General features: G+C 38.0%; 1 protein-coding gene across 1 annotated transcript in view; it reads right to left on the bottom strand.

The window, feature by feature from the left end:
• Positions 1–17,076, bottom strand: part of LOC126457252 (ubiquitin conjugation factor E4 B) — a 284,736-nt gene that overhangs the window by 144,787 nt on the left and 122,873 nt on the right. Inside the window, exons 11-13 of the mRNA XM_050093409.1 lie at positions 16,511–16,699; positions 4,204–4,324; positions 3,120–3,265 (exon numbers count right to left, since the gene is read on the bottom strand). Coding sequence (XP_049949366.1) covers positions 3,120–3,265; positions 4,204–4,324; positions 16,511–16,699 — 456 coding nt within the window. The remainder of the gene's footprint in view (positions 1–3,119; positions 3,266–4,203; positions 4,325–16,510; positions 16,700–17,076) is intronic.

The following is a 17,076-nucleotide window of genomic DNA, read 5'->3' as shown; positions in this document are numbered from 1 at the left end:
TCCTACAGTGAAGGCAACCATCACTGAGTGTGAATATTTGGTAAGAACATGTATATGCAGCACCAGTTCCATTTCTTTTGTATCAGCCCACATGCATGATATTTTATGGCAGACAGTGTAATGTAGCAACGATTTTAGTTCTTTTGTGTCGGACCACATGCATGATATTTTATGGCAGAGAGTGTAATGTAGCAATGATCTTTTGCTATATTTTGCTTTACAAGTCAGTCACAAGCAGACTCAGGTATCAATTATGGAAACAATTCACTTGCATTTCACACCTGTGAGGCAATATGCAGTAGTATGCATGCTCATGCCATCTTGTGAGAGGTAGCATGACTAGAAGATCTAACGGGCCACAATGAAAAATGTGGACACTGGTGATAACGGCTACAAAAACTCCAATCTGAATACGTTTAACTCTTCACTATAAATAAAATGAATATAAGGGTCAAGAAGAGTTTTAAATTTCTTTTCTTGTTAAGACTATGGTCAAAACAAATTGTCTTACATTGGTGCACGCTGAAATTTTGTGGGAATTACAGCATATATACACTTGGAACAAGAATTCAAAGAAATTAACTGAAGTGCTTTAAGTGGGTATGCACAGTCTTGGGGGGGGAGGGGGGGGGCATTAAAGGATGAAAAGTAGTTATTGCATTATACACTTCAGGATAGGAGGAGAGAAGTGAATGATTTACAAGGTTGATGTTGCCAGCAGAGAAAACCAGTTGTAATAACTACAAGATTAATGCAGAAAGCTATCTATCAAATAAGAAATTACTAAAATAACATGGTTTGCAGTTTTGTTCCTAGCTGTTTAAACCAAGAAGTTGAGTTACTAAAGTAACCAGGAAAATAATAATAATTACAGTGCTACCATTACATACATGTTAGAGAAATCTAGGCAAATGTTTAGTGTTAACAGTAAATAAAGTTCAGTAATACCACAGTTAAGGGCAATAGAAGGATAATACGTGGAGGATCTAGTACAGAGACAACTATAGAGTTGCAATTACAAGAAAAGGATGTGAAGGCACATGTACAAAGATAGTTACAGGGTTTATACAATTTCAAGATAGTATTTTGAGTACAAGGGATTTTACACTAGATTAATATCAAACCAAGGAGAGAGATGTTAAGTTTTCACTTTGGCTCAGGTACTTTCACTTCATGTTAGTTAGTTATGTCATGTTTGTAACTGCCTTCTTTCCATCTGTGGTCTTGATAATTACTCTGTTACCCTGAGTCCACACATTCTGAAAGCCGAAAAGCGATATGGCACTACTCAAAATCCTTAGATGTTTCTGTGTAAGATCTTCTCTTATTGTGAGCCCTGGCCTTGTTAATTTTTTTGTGTCTAAAGTACGGTAAGAGACAACTCGAAAATTACTGGACGAGGTTTCGTAACACCTGATAATCTTCATCCCCCACGATGGTTCCTGTCAATGTCCACCTTGATTACTTCAATGTCCAATTTCTCATGTGCAGCCTATATAAGCAGGTAGCCAAAACTTACATATTTTTCTCATATTCAGACACATTATTTTTTAAAGTGCTAACTGCAGCAGTATCCGTCTCAAGCGTTTCATAATTTTTCTTAGGGATGCTGCAGTTACTGCACCTGATATTGCAGCAGCAATCAGATTGAGATTATCTGTATCATGAAGTGCTGCGTGTATTTCAGAGCAGATCCTTAATTTTGACTAAAATCTGTGAATCAAACTTAACACATGATAAAACTTCAGCTAACGGATCTAATAATGAATAAGAACACAGGAATACAGGCAAGCTACTACAAACAAGATAGAGAACTGATTCTTGTAGCGTGTGGTATCTGTTATTTCGGGAACAGATACCACCTCCATATATAGTTAAAATATGGCTACCTGGCCGCTGACCTAGCAAATGCTATGCCCCAACTCGTACGGGACTTGGTAGATTAATCTTCCACTAGTAATGAGTTTGATGGACAAAGATCTATTAGGCGCACTACAAAAGTAGTGGTGTGGACATGTTGGGAATGTGGGTCTCGCGGGGAGCGTGCAAGGGATAATTCCCTGCAGGTACGCTACCCTCTGTGCCCTCGGTGGCTCAGATGGATAGAGCATCTGCAATGTAAGCAGGAGATCCCAGGTTCGAGTCCCGGTCGGGGCACACATTTTCAACATGTCCCCAATTATGTATATCAACGCCTGTTTGCAGCTAGGGTGTCGATTTAATTATCATTTCAATTTGTTTGTAGGTTTTCCCAGTGAATATGCTGCTTGAGAGTCTCTCAGGCATGTAGCCGGATTGATTGATCATTGTTGAATGAATGACAGCATAATGTGCCATAATCATCAGGTTACTAGATGACAACACATTGCGCCACTGAAAATTTGTTGTGTAACGACCAGTCAATCCAGATGCATGCCTGAGAGTGGCATGGCACTTTGAAACATGTTCCTTTTTTTTATTTTTTATTTTTTATCAACAATGAACTTTCTACACACAGCAGATGCAATGGAGCAACTCATTTCATATTTTAGTTGAGAAACATTTTCCCTGCTCCCCCACAGCTCCAGTTTCACGCTCATTGCCATATTTTCTGCACTTGTTGTTTTTCCTTGCTGGCAAGAGATACCATGGTAATGAGCGAGTCAAACATTGTTACCGTTATAGGTGGCACCCTTCTTGGGGAAGGGGTGGGAGGAATTTAAGTGGATTATATTGCCTCCTACTAACAAGCGTTCTAGCATGATTGACAGAGATAGTACGTTCAGGCATAGTCCACGATTAAGTCTTCAAATTCCAACAAGGTCAAGTGTGCCATCACATTTTATGCTATTTTTATCCCTTATAATAGAAATTCCACTTTTGCAAGTGATAAAACATAATTCAAGCCTGAAAACGAGAGCCACTGCACATGTACTCACTAATAACTCTACTACAAACACAAACGGCTGCTGCACAAAATTATACAGAAGAAACACGCGGAATTCACACATCTAATTGTAAAATTGTTTTATAAGAAAGATAACTGCCTTTTGCATGCCATACTCAATTTCAATGGTTGGTTTTATGACTGTGATAAGAAGAGATGAATCTCACAACCTTAATAGGAAATATACAGTTACCAGTTTCTGCAGATCACGAAGAGCTCTAATGCGGCGCTGATACTTGTGGCATGTTGGAAGCAGGGCCAAGTGATGACAGTGGAGGGTCAGAAACCAGCACTGTGTTGGAAACTTTGGTTCTCGCCATTTATGAGTCAGTGATCGGTCTGGAAAAGTGTAACCAGTTTAAAGACACAATTTTCACTGTTTGATCATTTATTAATCTTAATTTTACACAATAAGCTCTGAAGTGTTTTTCTTTCACATTAAATTTTAATGGTAGAATACAATATATCTGTTTCTACATCTTCATATACATCTATAGTCTGTAAACCACTGTGAGGTGCATGACAGAGGGTATGTTCCATTGTGCCAGTTATTAGGGTGACTCCCTGTTCTATTCATGTATGGAGCACGCGAAGACCACAGTTTGACTGCCTCTGTGTGTGTGTGAAGCAATTATTCTAATCGTATCCTTATGATCCCTACGTAAGCAATATGTAGAGGGTTGTAATGCACTTCTAGAGTAATCATTTAAAGCTGGTTCTTGAAACTTTGCTAACAAACTTTCCTGGGATAGTTTACATCCATGTTCAAGAATCTTCCAGTTCAGTTCCTTCAGGATCTCCCAAGGATTAAACAAACCTATGAACATTCGTGCTGTCCTCCTCTGTATACATTCGATATCCCCTGTTAGTCCTATTTGGTACAGGTCCCACACACTTCAGCAGTATTCTAGAATCAGTTGCATGAGCAATCTGTGAACAATCTCCTTAGTAGATTGACTGCACTTCCCCAGTATTCTACCAATAAACCAAAGTTTACCACTTGCTGTACCTGGTTCCTATAAAGTTAATGTGCGTATATAATACATAAATGACAAAGATAAATAGTTTGCATATTTTCATATAAAATATAACCAGAAAACCATTAAGTTACAAATAACAACTTTGTTCCTTAAGATGTAGCAAGAAAAATGTTTATGTTGTATCTTCATTAAGAATGATATGCCTATTGCGCCAACAGAAACTTACAGATCTGGATTATCTTCGTTAATTCTTTGTTTCAAAAGTAAGGAAATGGAAAACAATACATTTATACCCACTGAGATCATCCAGCCAACTTGTTGCCTCCTGTGATGTAAATTTTAACCTTGTTTCATTTTTAACATCAATTAGACTTGATGGGTGGAATGGGTAGAAGACATCTACCTTGTCCATTTTAATCTGTAACAACAGGAAAAAAACAACAAATAATGAAGCTGAAGATTGATGATTAAACAAAAGAGTGTTAGCAAACTAAATCCACTCAGAGTGACAGATGAGCTCCTATTATCAACACAGTTTTTATAACTAAATAAGTTTTTCTCTGCTGGTGAGTTAGAAAACATCCATCACAGCTGTAGCACTAGAACAGCATCATTTATCAATTTACAATATTTTCCTCTTCATAGAGGATGGTGACCCTAAAACCTGTTTTAACTTCATTGAGTGTTCCAGTGACCACTTGAATTTTTGGTTTTAACAAATAATTTTGTGAAGTTTTGTTGGTATTGGTATTAGTTGTGGTTTAGTAGTATTAATAAAAGTAGTTGCTTTTATCAGTAGAGAGGGAATTTCAAGAACGCTATTGCTAGTTCTATAAATACTTCCACTGGTGTAACTGAACTTAGGTAACGTAGACGTAGAGTTTTCTTTCAGTAACTGTAAAATTTTACCATGAGTGAGAAGTGTGGGCTCTGTCGTAGGTTTGTGAGTAATCGGTTACGGTATGGGATTTGTTCAAAGTATTTTCATTGGGGGGAAATGCAATGGGGAAGCCAGTGGATATCCTAGTGAGACCCTCTCCTTGGAATGCAGAATCTGTAATAGAAATAAGTTGATAGAGGAGCAGGAGCATAAGACCTGTGCCCTTCAGCTGCAGTTACAACACGCACAGGAAGAACTAGATAGGTTGAGGAGGATGAAGGGTGCTGGAGAATGGGAACTGATGGTTGGCAAGAAGGCAGCTAGGAGGAGGAGGAGGTATTCAGACAGTTATACTTTACGTATATGCAATAGATTTCAGCAACTGTCAGGGTTGAGTGGAGAGGAGCCCCTTGTAACTGTAGGTGTAGGTGTAGGAAACATGCAGAAGTCCTCAGCAGTTATGAGGCCTAGGTCAGTTACAAAGTCAAACAGAAAGAAGTAGGTTCTGCTGTCAGATAGTTCGCACGGTAGAGGTGTGGGTCAGCAGCTGCAGGAAGTGTTGTGGAGTGAGTACCAGGTCACCAGCACCATGAACGCTAGTGCAGGGTTGGCTCAGGTGACTGACAGCATAGGAGAGTTATGTATGAATTTTACGAAGGAGGATCAGGTAGAGATTGTGGGTGGAGCAAGTAATAGTCTTGATAGGGATGGGGAATATGATGTAGGTGGTGACCTGGTAAAGATAGCTACTCAAACTGGTGGCACTAATGTGCATTTCATGCAACTGTTTCAGCGTCATGATCGGCCTCATCTTAATGTGGCTGTTAGGCGCTTTAATATGGGGCTGGAGAAGGCACTGATGGCAGAGGGTCTGGGTCACATTTCAGTGTTGCCAGCTGAGTCTATCAGTAGATCAGGTTTCACTAGGCATGGCCTGCACCTCAGTAGGCGTGGGAAGGGGAAGCTGGCAAAGTTCATAGGTGACAGTGCAGTGGGTGGAGTTGGAATCACTTGTGGGAAAAATTCCTGTAATAATTGGTGTTAGAGATGCACCGTTTTTAGACTGACGTCAGCTGATCGGGATATAGGGTGTATATGGGGACAAGGAAAAAAAATCCCGGATTTTTCCCGGTTAAAAGTACACTTTCTCCTGGGTGAAAATACTCATTTTCCCAGTTTAAGTGACAGTAAACTTTCCCTTGGAACTGTAAAACTTATCAATCTTTGAATGGTTTACGTTTGACAGACTGGCGTAGAACTTTCGGGCACTTTAGAAAACAAACACACACCGAAGAAGAAGTGGAAAAAAAAAAAAAAAAAAAAAAAAAAAAAAAAAAAAAAAAAAAAAGAAAAAAAACACCACACGCGAATTTTGGGACAAGCTTCTGTGTGCAGCAACACGTACACTGCCTATTTTTGTATTACAAAAGTATAAATTCAAGTTCCACCAATCACAGCACTTTAGTGAAATCGAGATTGCGATGCTTTTGTAAGCCAGTCATAGATCATATCACGTGATCTCACCAGCCGATGACAGCAGATCGTCAGAGGACAGGGGACGTGATGTAGTCAGCCAATAGCAACATCACTGTTATGAAGCGTTAGCACACAAATAGGAAAAATTAATGGTTTAAATTAATGTACATAGTGTAGCTACAAGAAAAGCTAAGCTTTTACGTATAGTATTTGTCTTCTTTGCATGCGTTATGCTTTAAGATACATCACGCAAATGTGCCAGCAAAATTTTAAATAATGATGTAAATGTCTGGTCTTTAAAGTGTTTAAGCTTTAAACGGGAGTCAAGTGTTCTGTGATTTAAGAAATTCAAAGGACATTCTCGTACGTAACATAATTCACCTTGCGCAAAATTAAATTTACTTTGAAAGAAATGCTTTTCAAACCATCATTCGCAATATTTTCCCGCGACCTGTTAGAATTCGTTTCACCAATTATCAGACAACACCAGAAAACAGGTGTTGCTCATGTGCAACTACAATGACGTAGGAAGCCCGCATGTATATAGCATTTACGGATCTTGCATAGCATTGAGAGATCGTAAATTACGTCATAAATGAAACAGGACATCACACGATACTCCGAAAACATTGGAATTTTGTAAACAATACTAAAATTCATAATTTGGCTTAAAGCGTGTCCAGATTTACAAAGATGTAAGCCCCAACCTGATATAAAGTTTCCGCGATGCAAATTTTCTTGGATTATGATGATGATGATGACTGGTTTATGGCACTCAACTGCAGGTTACCAGCGCCTGTACGAATTCCCAAACTTCGCTCAGTCCAAACTCGCCACTTTCATGAATGATGATGAAATGATGAGGACAACACAAACACCCAGTCATCTTGTAGCAGGTGAAAATCCTTGACCCGCCGAGAATCGAACTCGGGACCCCGTGCTCAGGAAGAGAGAGTGCGACCGCGAGACCACGAGCTGCAGACAATTTTCTTGGAGTACCAGTACTGTATTGTCTCATGTTTGGTTATTTATTATGGCATAATACCATGCGTGCTGGAAGATGAAAACGTGCATTTGAAATTTAGCAAAAACTTTATAAACTAGCCAATGGTGCGGAATGAAACACTTTGTTTCAAATAAATTTACTGCCTGTACGAAAAAAACTAATAAAAGGCAAATTTCTTTAGCAAATCGACAAAAATAACTTCATTGTTCTGCAAGGTGATTAATGCTTGACTGCCAAAAACGTGGAAATAAAATAAAATCAGGAAACTAATAACATATTTTCGACTTCCTTAATTATGTGAATTATTTTAATTCACTTGATAGCTGCCGGTCATAGAATTATATTTTGTTTTCATTTAACATGAGAGCTGTAAATAAAGAGAAAATAGCAAAATCACTAACAGGAGACTATTTCTCCTCCCCACTACAACTCAGACTGCTCTGTACATGTGCGAATCTAGCAGCTTGGGCGCGCCAGAAAAATTTTTCCAGGCAGCATATGGCTGCTTGTTGGTACTGCTGATACAGCTAACACTCGTAATAGTCACACTTCAGGTAGGCAGAAGCGGTAGAAGGTACTGCTCACACGTGACTCAACAGCACACACACAAGAGCCCACTAGCAACTCTTCAAACTAACCTAATGTGAACAGCTGTGACATCACTGTCGTTGGAAGCAGTTTGTTGTTATGAAGAATTGCATAGTCTTCATCCTATAGCCTTTGACACATTTCGTTGTTGGCAGACACTTGTGTGTGCACTGTGTTTTGTTGTTGTAAATGGCGCATTTCCTTTTATTTTAATATTTTTGTCTCGTTTACATTTTCTGGCAGCAGTATGGTTCTGCAGTGGTGGGATACAGTAAAATTCTTTGTCAGAGTATCATTTCTTACCAGTCAAAATTACAAAAATTTAACTGAAAACTGAAACAATGAAAAATTCCCGGAATTCTAAGAAATTCCCGGGATTTTCCCAGTTTTCTCCCGGATGAAAAAATTCCTGGGTTTTTCCCAGATTTCCCGGTTGTCCCAGGGTGTATACACCCTGGTACACCTGTTTAAAGGAAGTCCCTCTAACTACGAACTCACCTTCAGAGGAAGTCACGTTTCCAAGTAGAGAAGGAATTAGCATAATTCATTAGAATATGAGAGGTATTAGAGATAAAGTTAGTGAACTGCTTATAAATGTTGACTCTGAAATTATTGGTATGTCGGAGCACCACTTAAATAATTTGACAAAATTTGACAATTCAGAGGCTTCCTTTACCAGGATACAGATTATGTTCCATTTAAGTCCATGGACGTATCATGGCACTACACTGAACAGATATTTGAATGTTGTGCAGGGGCAGTTGAATTTAGGGAAACTAAACTTCTAATTTTTGTTGTTTATAGGTCCCCTAACTCTGACTTCAGAGCATTTCTGCTCAAGCTAGAGAGGGTTCTTGATTCACTTTATAGGAAGTACCAGAAATTAATTATATTTATTAAAATTATATTAATACTGTCAGCTGCGCACGGACGTTGATATAGATCAATGGGGACAAGTGAAAATGTGTGCCCTGACCGAGACTCGAACCCGGGATCTCCTGCTTACATGGCAGAAGCTCTATCCATCTGAGCCACCGAGGGCACAGATGATAGTGCGACTGCAGGGACTATCTCGCCCCGTGATACTCACATTCTCACCTTGTATGTCCACACACCACATTCATAGTGTCCCACCCCAACACACTCATTACTCATGGAAGACATTCTTCCAAGTCCCGTAAGAGTTTGGGGAATATGTGTGCATCCGCACAGAAGAAGAAGGTCATGGCCGGTAATGCCAGAACTATATACTTATATGGATATCCAAGTATATATTAATTATATTTGGTGACCTCAATGCTAATTCTGTATATGATTGTGCAAGAAAAATGATGTTGGCAGATCTCCTAAATTCATATGATCTGTTGCAGATTGTGTTTTTTTCCAACTAGGGTGCAGGGGAAGAGTAGCACAGCCATAGACAATATATTTTCATTCATTCTTCATTACTAGATGAGCATTCTGTTGGTAAAATGGTGAATGGCCTTTCAGACTATGAAGCACAAATTTTAATACTAAAAGGCTTTTGTACTCAAACAAATGTCACATCTAATTACAAACTAGGTAGGAAAGTTAATCCAACAGCAATAGAGAGTTTTTTAAACCTCATCAAGGAACAAGAGTGGCCAGATGTTTATAGTGCCAATAACATAGATAACAAATATAATGCTTTCCTTAACACATTTCTCATGCTCTTTGACAGTTGCTTTCCATTAGAATGTTCTAAATGGGGTACCAGCAGTAAAAGGCAGCCTGGGTGGCTGACTAGTGGGATAAGGATATCACGTAGAACAAAGAGGGGAATTATTTCACAATGTTAGAAGTAGTCACAATCAACAGTACTGCAAGAAGCCTAAAAATGTTATTAGGATGGCAAAGAGTATGTGGTATGCAAATATAATAGCTAATTCACAGGATAAAATTAAAACCACATGAAAAGTTGTGATGGAAGTGTCTGGTCAGCAGCACAAGGTCAACGATATAAAGTCAGTTCATAGTAAAAATATTTCTGTTACTTATAAATCCGATATATGTACAGTATTACACAATCATTTTCTCAACACTGCTAGTGAATTAAACAAAAATTTAGTTTCGACAGGGAATGCCTTTCTGAGATTGATGTCTGAAATACTCCTCTATGATACAGACAAGGGGGAGATTGAGTCAATAATTAAATCACCGAAGACTAAGGACTCTCATGGATATGACGGAGTGCCTAGCAGAATATTAAAGTACTGTGCTGCACACGTTAGCTCCGTATTTAGCCATATTTGTAATTTTTCCTTTAGGAATGGTCAGTTTCCCAAACGATTAAAGTACTCAGTAGTAAAGCCGCTTTATAAAAAGAGAGGAAGGGATAATGAAGACAATTTTAGACCTAATTCTATGCCATCAGTGTTTGCTAAAGGTATCGAAAAGTCTGTGTATGTAAGGATAATTGCTCATTTTATATCACACAATTTGTTATCAAATGTACAGTTTGGCTTTAATAACTGAAAATGCTAGATTCTCTTTTCTCTGTGAGGTACTGGATGGGTTAAACAAAAGGTTTTGAATGCTAGGCATATTTTTTTTATTTAACTAAGGCGTTTGATAGTGTTGATCACAAAATATTGCTCCAGAAGCTAGAAGTTGGAATACGGGGAGTAGCTCACAACTGGTTCACCTCTTACTTCAAGAGCAAACAGCTAAAGGTCATTCTCCACAGTATTGAGAATGGCTGTGATGTGGGGTCTGAGGAGGGTATGGTCAAATGGGAGGTGGGAGGTGGCGGTGGGGGGGGGGGGGGGGGGGTGCCCCAGGAATCAGTGTTGGGGCCACTCCTATTCCTTAGTTATATAAATGATATGCCCTCTAGTTTTACGGCTAACTCTAAAATATTTCTGTTTGCTGATGACACTAGCTTGGTAGTAAAGGATGTTGTATACAACACTTGCTCAGTTTCAAATAGTGTAGTTCATGAAAGAAGTTCATGGCATGCAGAAAATAAACTAATGCTAAAACACAGTAAGACTCCGTTTTTACAGTTCCTACCACAATTCAACAAAACCTGACATTTTAATTTCACAGAATGGGCATATGCTTAATGAAACTGAACAGTTCAAATTTCTAGGTGTTCAGATAGAGAGTTAGCTGTCATGAAAAGCCCGCGTTCAGGATTTTGTTCGAAGACTTAATGCTGCCATTTTTACTATTCGAACGGTATCAGAAGTAAGTGATCATTTGACATGAAAATTAGTCTACCTTGCTTATTTTTATTCGCTTATGTCATATGGTGTTATATTTTGGGGTAACTCTTCGCATTCTAAAAGGATATTTTTGGCTCAGAAACGGTCGGTTTGGGCAATAAGTGGTGTAAGTTCGTGAACCACTAGCCGACCCCTGTTCGCTAGTCTGGATATTCTGACATTGGCCTCTAAATATATTTATTCTTTACTGTCATTTCTTGTTAGCAATATTAGCTTATTCTCATGAATAAGCAGCTTTCATTCAGTTAATACTTGGTAGAAATCAGATCCGCATTTGGATCGGACTTCTTTAACTCTTGTGCAGGAAGGTGTGCAGTATACTGCTGCACCCATTTTCAAAAAGCTACCACAATAATTCAAAAATCTTAGCAGTAATCCACGCGCTTTCAAATTGAAACTGAAGAGTTTCCTCATGGGTCACTCCTTCTATTCTGTCAATGAGTTCCTTGAAAAATAAAGCTGATTCTTATTGTATTATTGATTGTGTTTACTTAAACTTATTGCTTGACTTTTTCAGGTTCATAATCATTTTATTTTTAGCTGTCATTACTTTTATGTTGTAATTTCATGTACTGACACGTTCCATGAATATTGGAGATTTGCTTCTCAATTTGGTCCTACGGAACTTGACGTGAAAATAAAATAAAAAATAACTACATAAATAACTTAGATGTATTCAAAAAATGGAAACTCCAAGTTGGAATATCAACAATATTATGAAAAGGACAAATTGCTGCTCACTCTAAAGATGACCCATTGAGTTGCAGACAGGCATTTGGCCAAAGCCTTTTCCAGAAAGAAAACACACACACACATTCACACAAGCAAGCACACATCACTGCTACCATTGGCAGCTCCGGCTACAATGCGACTATCACATGAATAGCCATCTGGAGTGGAGAAGGGGGAGGAATAGCAGGGCGGGTGGGGAGAGAGGAGAGCTCTGTCTGGCAGGGCATGCAGGGACTATATAGTCTCTGCAACTCAATGCGTCATCTTTACAGTGAGTAGCAATCTATTTTTTCATAATATTGTTCACAGTATTCAAGAATATAAAAATAAATTAAGATATAGCAAACATTATAAAAATGTAATACAAGATGCCAGCATAAATTTTTACTCTGCAGTGGTGTGTGCAGCTCGGAAATTTCTTGGCAAATTAAAACACTGTGTGTACATATGGGGGATTTCAACCCAGGAACTTTGCACTTTGCAGAGAAGTGCACTACTGACTGAGCTATCCAAACACAACTCATGACCCTCATAGCTCTACCTCCACTAGTATATCACATCCTGCCTTCCAACCTTCATCGAAGTTCTCCTGCATACCTGCATACCTACTGGAAGGATGTATACTGCTTAGTTTAAGGGACAGTTTCCAATTTTAATTAATCTGCCAGCAAATTTCAAGTTAGAACACATATCATTGCAAAGTCAAAATTCAAGCAGTAAAAAATAAAATAAAATAAATAGAATAAAATAAAATAAATTCACAGAGCTCAGAATTTAAGGCAGTAATGGCACAGGGGCATTTATTGCAATGTTCTGCCCTCTTCTGGTAAGAAAGTGAACTATTTGGTTAATCTCTTACAGAAAAATATCATTCACCTTGAGACACAGCAAAGTGGAATGGTTTCACTTGCTACAATTCTACTCTTTACATATTTTTTTCTGTTACCTATTACACATGTAATGCACTACAATATGTTCCTGAAATTGCTAAATTAATAGTCATGCCGTATTTGACAAAACTTTATTATTCACCAGATAATTATCAGACTGTTGATCCCAATAGTGTGTGTAGATTACACAGATATATTTAAAGAAATATTCTAAATTTAGTATTCCGGTAAAGCAAATGTACCTCATAATTCGAACCCCCTTAGAACTGTTTATTTCAAGATTGACATACCTTATTAGAAGCACCGCACTTTTCCCTTTTAAACAAATTCTTTACTTTTTTCGGAAAACCAGACATTTCAAAAGTTATTTGTAGTTGAAAGTTTCATATTCCAGAAGGTGTGAATCTGAACATATGTTTATTCCACAACCCCAGTGTTACAGTGTACTAGCAACGAATTTGCTGTTTCCAAAATTGTATACTTTCCTAGAACAACATATTTTATTAACTATTCAAATTACAAAAAATTAACTTTCTGGAAAATTCTTGACAACCTTGTAAAAAGCAAATATACAGAAAAACTTTCACATCATAAAATAGTGCGTATCAATTTGCCATTTTCTGATTATACCGCTTACAGTTAATTAAGATAACTTCACTAGCTATTTTATTCATGTATATTTTGCTTTCTTCTGCCTTTTGTGTTCACAAGTAAAATGTAACAGCTTAGTGTTTTAATATTTCGTCATTTCAGCACTATGTGCATCTTTATGTAGGGGTCATGCATAATGCCTCAGCCAGTCAGGGGCAAGCATCCGATATGTAAACATTTATGTAAGTTAGTTGTGGGCAAGCACTCAACCAGTTCACACAATATGTTCAGTTTACATCATGCAATTTTCAGTCAGTCATCACCCATCATTCAATACATAATCATCATGTTGCTCATTTTTTGCCACTTGTGAATTTTGTGAAACCACTCATAATCTGTGTAGCTTATTGATCCGTGCTGAGCATCTATACTAATAGAACACAAAAGAAGCAGAGCATCATGAGTTTAATAACAATAAATGTGAATGAATGAAAAATGAAATTTGTGTTTCATCATGATTAACAATGTAAATCACCTAATAATCATCTGAAGAGGATTGGATTGTTAAAATTCCACAAGACTAATAAGTCATCAAACAGGTCAGTAACACTTCAACTTGTTTTATCAAGCAAGGGGGCACAGTGGTTAGCACACTAGATCCATTTTTAAAAGGATAATGATTCACGTCTGTGTTCAGCCATTAAGTTTAGGTTTTCTGTGATTTCCCTAAACCATTCTGAGAAATTACTGGGATGCTTCCGTTGAAAGGGTATGGCTAATTTCCTTCTCCATCCTTGCCACAACCCGAACTTGTTCTTTGTCTCCAATAACCTCGTGTTGACATGACCTTAAACCCTAATATTCCTTCTTTCTTTCTTTCAACCTGTTTGTGCTTCTTTCAACCTGTTTGTGCTTATTTCAACCAATATGGAGGTGTAGTGTTTGTTGGAAGAGTGTTTGATAGAATTTAATTCATTTTTTACATTTATAATGGAGGATTTAGAAGAGAGTGAAATTCTGAGTATTCTAGATGAATTGCCTGATGATACCGGCTCAAATAGTGAGTTGGACGACATTGATTTGAATACCGATTTAGAAAGTTTTGAAGATATAGGTAATTAAAATTCTGCCAATTCTGTGGCCCATGTTATTTGTAAAGCTTATTTCTTTATTGTTTCAAACAGCTGAAGATTATGATGAGGCCAAAATGATGCAGACTTCTCCTTCAACAGCTGCACTGCAGAAAAAAATTTAGAAAATATTACCCAAGATCCTCCTCTCATTGAACCTGGATGGGGTGCCATGTATGCACTGCACTTCTTCCTGTTTTCCAAGAAACACTTGTATTGTATTGTATGTTAACCAGGGGCCTAGAAATAACCGAGAGGCTCCGTCCCCGCCACAGCCACAGTGGTCCACAACCCCACGCCGACTACAGCATTCCACTGCACCCCTCCGCCGCCCCACACCGAACCACTCTTTCAGGGTCATTGTGCAATTCGGCCCCCGGTGGATTTACATAGCACGTAACATGAAGGCTGCTTGGGGATAGAGGCACACGGTCCCTGCCTTGCACACAGACTAGTATCAAAGGATGAGCAGCATATGGAAGAAACAACAACGCATAATTTCTACGAACGCCGAAGTTACACAAGAAGGTAATTATCATTTTCGTATATTTTTCAGTCAATAATGAAATTGTATTGTGACAAATTGAACAACATTGCTATAAAATGCTACAACAAACAATATTGTTTACTAACTAAGTTTAGCACTGAATGAATCTAAGTTGACTTCTACTGATTCTACCACTCCCTGCAGCCACCATGAAACATGCCATGTTGCTGTGCAAATGTGGGCACGATGACAATGAAACCTTTGGTTGAATAAGGTCAGCCACACCATCTAGTTGCAGTATGATCATTCTTTACCCCCTCTCACTGTACACCACATCCTTTTCATTTCCACATCACCCTCCTGAGCAAAGATCACTGCTCACACCAATCAGGTGACAGTGGTGGAAGACTACAGTGCTGGCGGCTCTGTGTGTGCATGTGCCACATCTAGTGTATTGGTTTATTGCTCTACCTAATGTCCCCTCAATTTGACAGGTTTCCCATCAACGAAGTTGTTGATATTATGATTTCATTTTATCAATTCATAAACATTGATCAAAACATGCATTCATGTTTATCCTTCATCTTACCATTCATTAGGTATTCTGAATAACAATAACACTACTCACCACTCAATAAATATCCTAATTATAACAATTAAAAAGTCAATAATGATAAAGTGTTTCCAAAAGCAGCATAGCTGTATGAAGGTGCTTTATTTGCAGCTACCGGTTTGATGTCAGTTTAGATTCATCTTCAGGTTTATAATGATTATATTTCCGTAATGTAAATGGGCAATTACAGAGTCCTGGTTTCAGGAAATCATCCAAATCAAGAGTCAAACCCCAATGGTGGGTAACCATAATAAAATTGAGTACACCAAACGATGCTAGTCGAAATGTGCACAGCATCACTGCTGAATGAGCCAGGACAGATAACATCCTGTAGAACATATTATAAGGTCCAGTAGACACCAACTGTATAGAAACCAATGAAGTAAAATTTAAAATCCAGTATGATGTGTGTACATTGCCATATTGCTAATAGGTCTATGTGGTGTAAGCAGCCTGTGGTGGCTAGCATTCTGGTCTCAGTTGCCAGAGTTGGCTGTCATGTGCGTAGGATGTACCTGCTTGTGTGAATGCATGCATAGTGTGTGTTTCTACTCCTTTTGCTGACAAAGGCTGTGGCTGAAACCTTATGTGTAAGTGTCTTTTAATTGTGCCTGTCCGCAAACTTAACATGTCATCTTTACAGTAAGTGGCAATCTTATCTTCTTCTATGATGTTAATAAATTTAGTCAGCTTTGCTAATAATCTGTACAGCTACCGTAATACAACTGGTGAAATATTCTGCTTCATATATGTTCAGCAGAAATTCCTTACAACTGTAATAAGCTGCCAAATGAGTAATGATGTTTTATAGTACTGCTCTGAAGAAAAAAAAAATCAGTTTGCACTGTTACATTATAGAGACAACTGTACTATTAATTATATGTTGATATACAAACATTAGCTATTTGAGGTACCGTAATAATGAGAGGGAAATATATGGTAATTTTATGGTGTCAATCTCACCTTTAGAGCAAGCATCTGCAAAACAGAAAGTAGGTTGAGCATGAAACCATCTCCAGCAAGCATGCGTTCATCTGCGTGTATCTGAGCTCTTTTCTCATTGGTCCGCAACAAGGTTGATATATATGACAGTGTAGGTTCACGAGAACTGTTGTTTACAAGTATATCATGGAATACCTTATGCAATATGACCTGTAATCAAAAAAATAATGGTTATATTTTCAAACTGAAAATGGTAAATAATGTTACAAAAAGAAAGGCAGACATAACATTTGATACGATTGCTATTACATTATCTGAAATAATATACATAATAATGAAATGGGTGGTGAGGATGTAACACGCTTAAGGCCAAATTCAGTTTTGTCAGAAGAAGAAGAAGAAAAAGAAGAAAATGAAATGGTACATTTAGAGGAAAGCAGTAATATCACAAACTGGAACACCATTTCAATTACAAATTATTACAGAGTTCATAATGCTAAACCACCACTGCCTATGTTGATTGAAGCACATAAAGCAAAAGCCCCACTGTAATACAGCATGGGTTACAGTATCTAAATTTGCCAGAC

The sequence above is a fragment of the Schistocerca serialis genome, chromosome 2 (assembly GCF_023864345.2).
Source record: "Schistocerca serialis cubense isolate TAMUIC-IGC-003099 chromosome 2, iqSchSeri2.2, whole genome shotgun sequence".
NCBI classification, from domain to species: Eukaryota; Metazoa; Arthropoda; class Insecta; order Orthoptera; family Acrididae; genus Schistocerca; species Schistocerca serialis.
The sequence above is the reverse complement of the archived record's forward strand: the minus strand, read 5'-3'. Positions and strand labels throughout refer to the sequence as shown.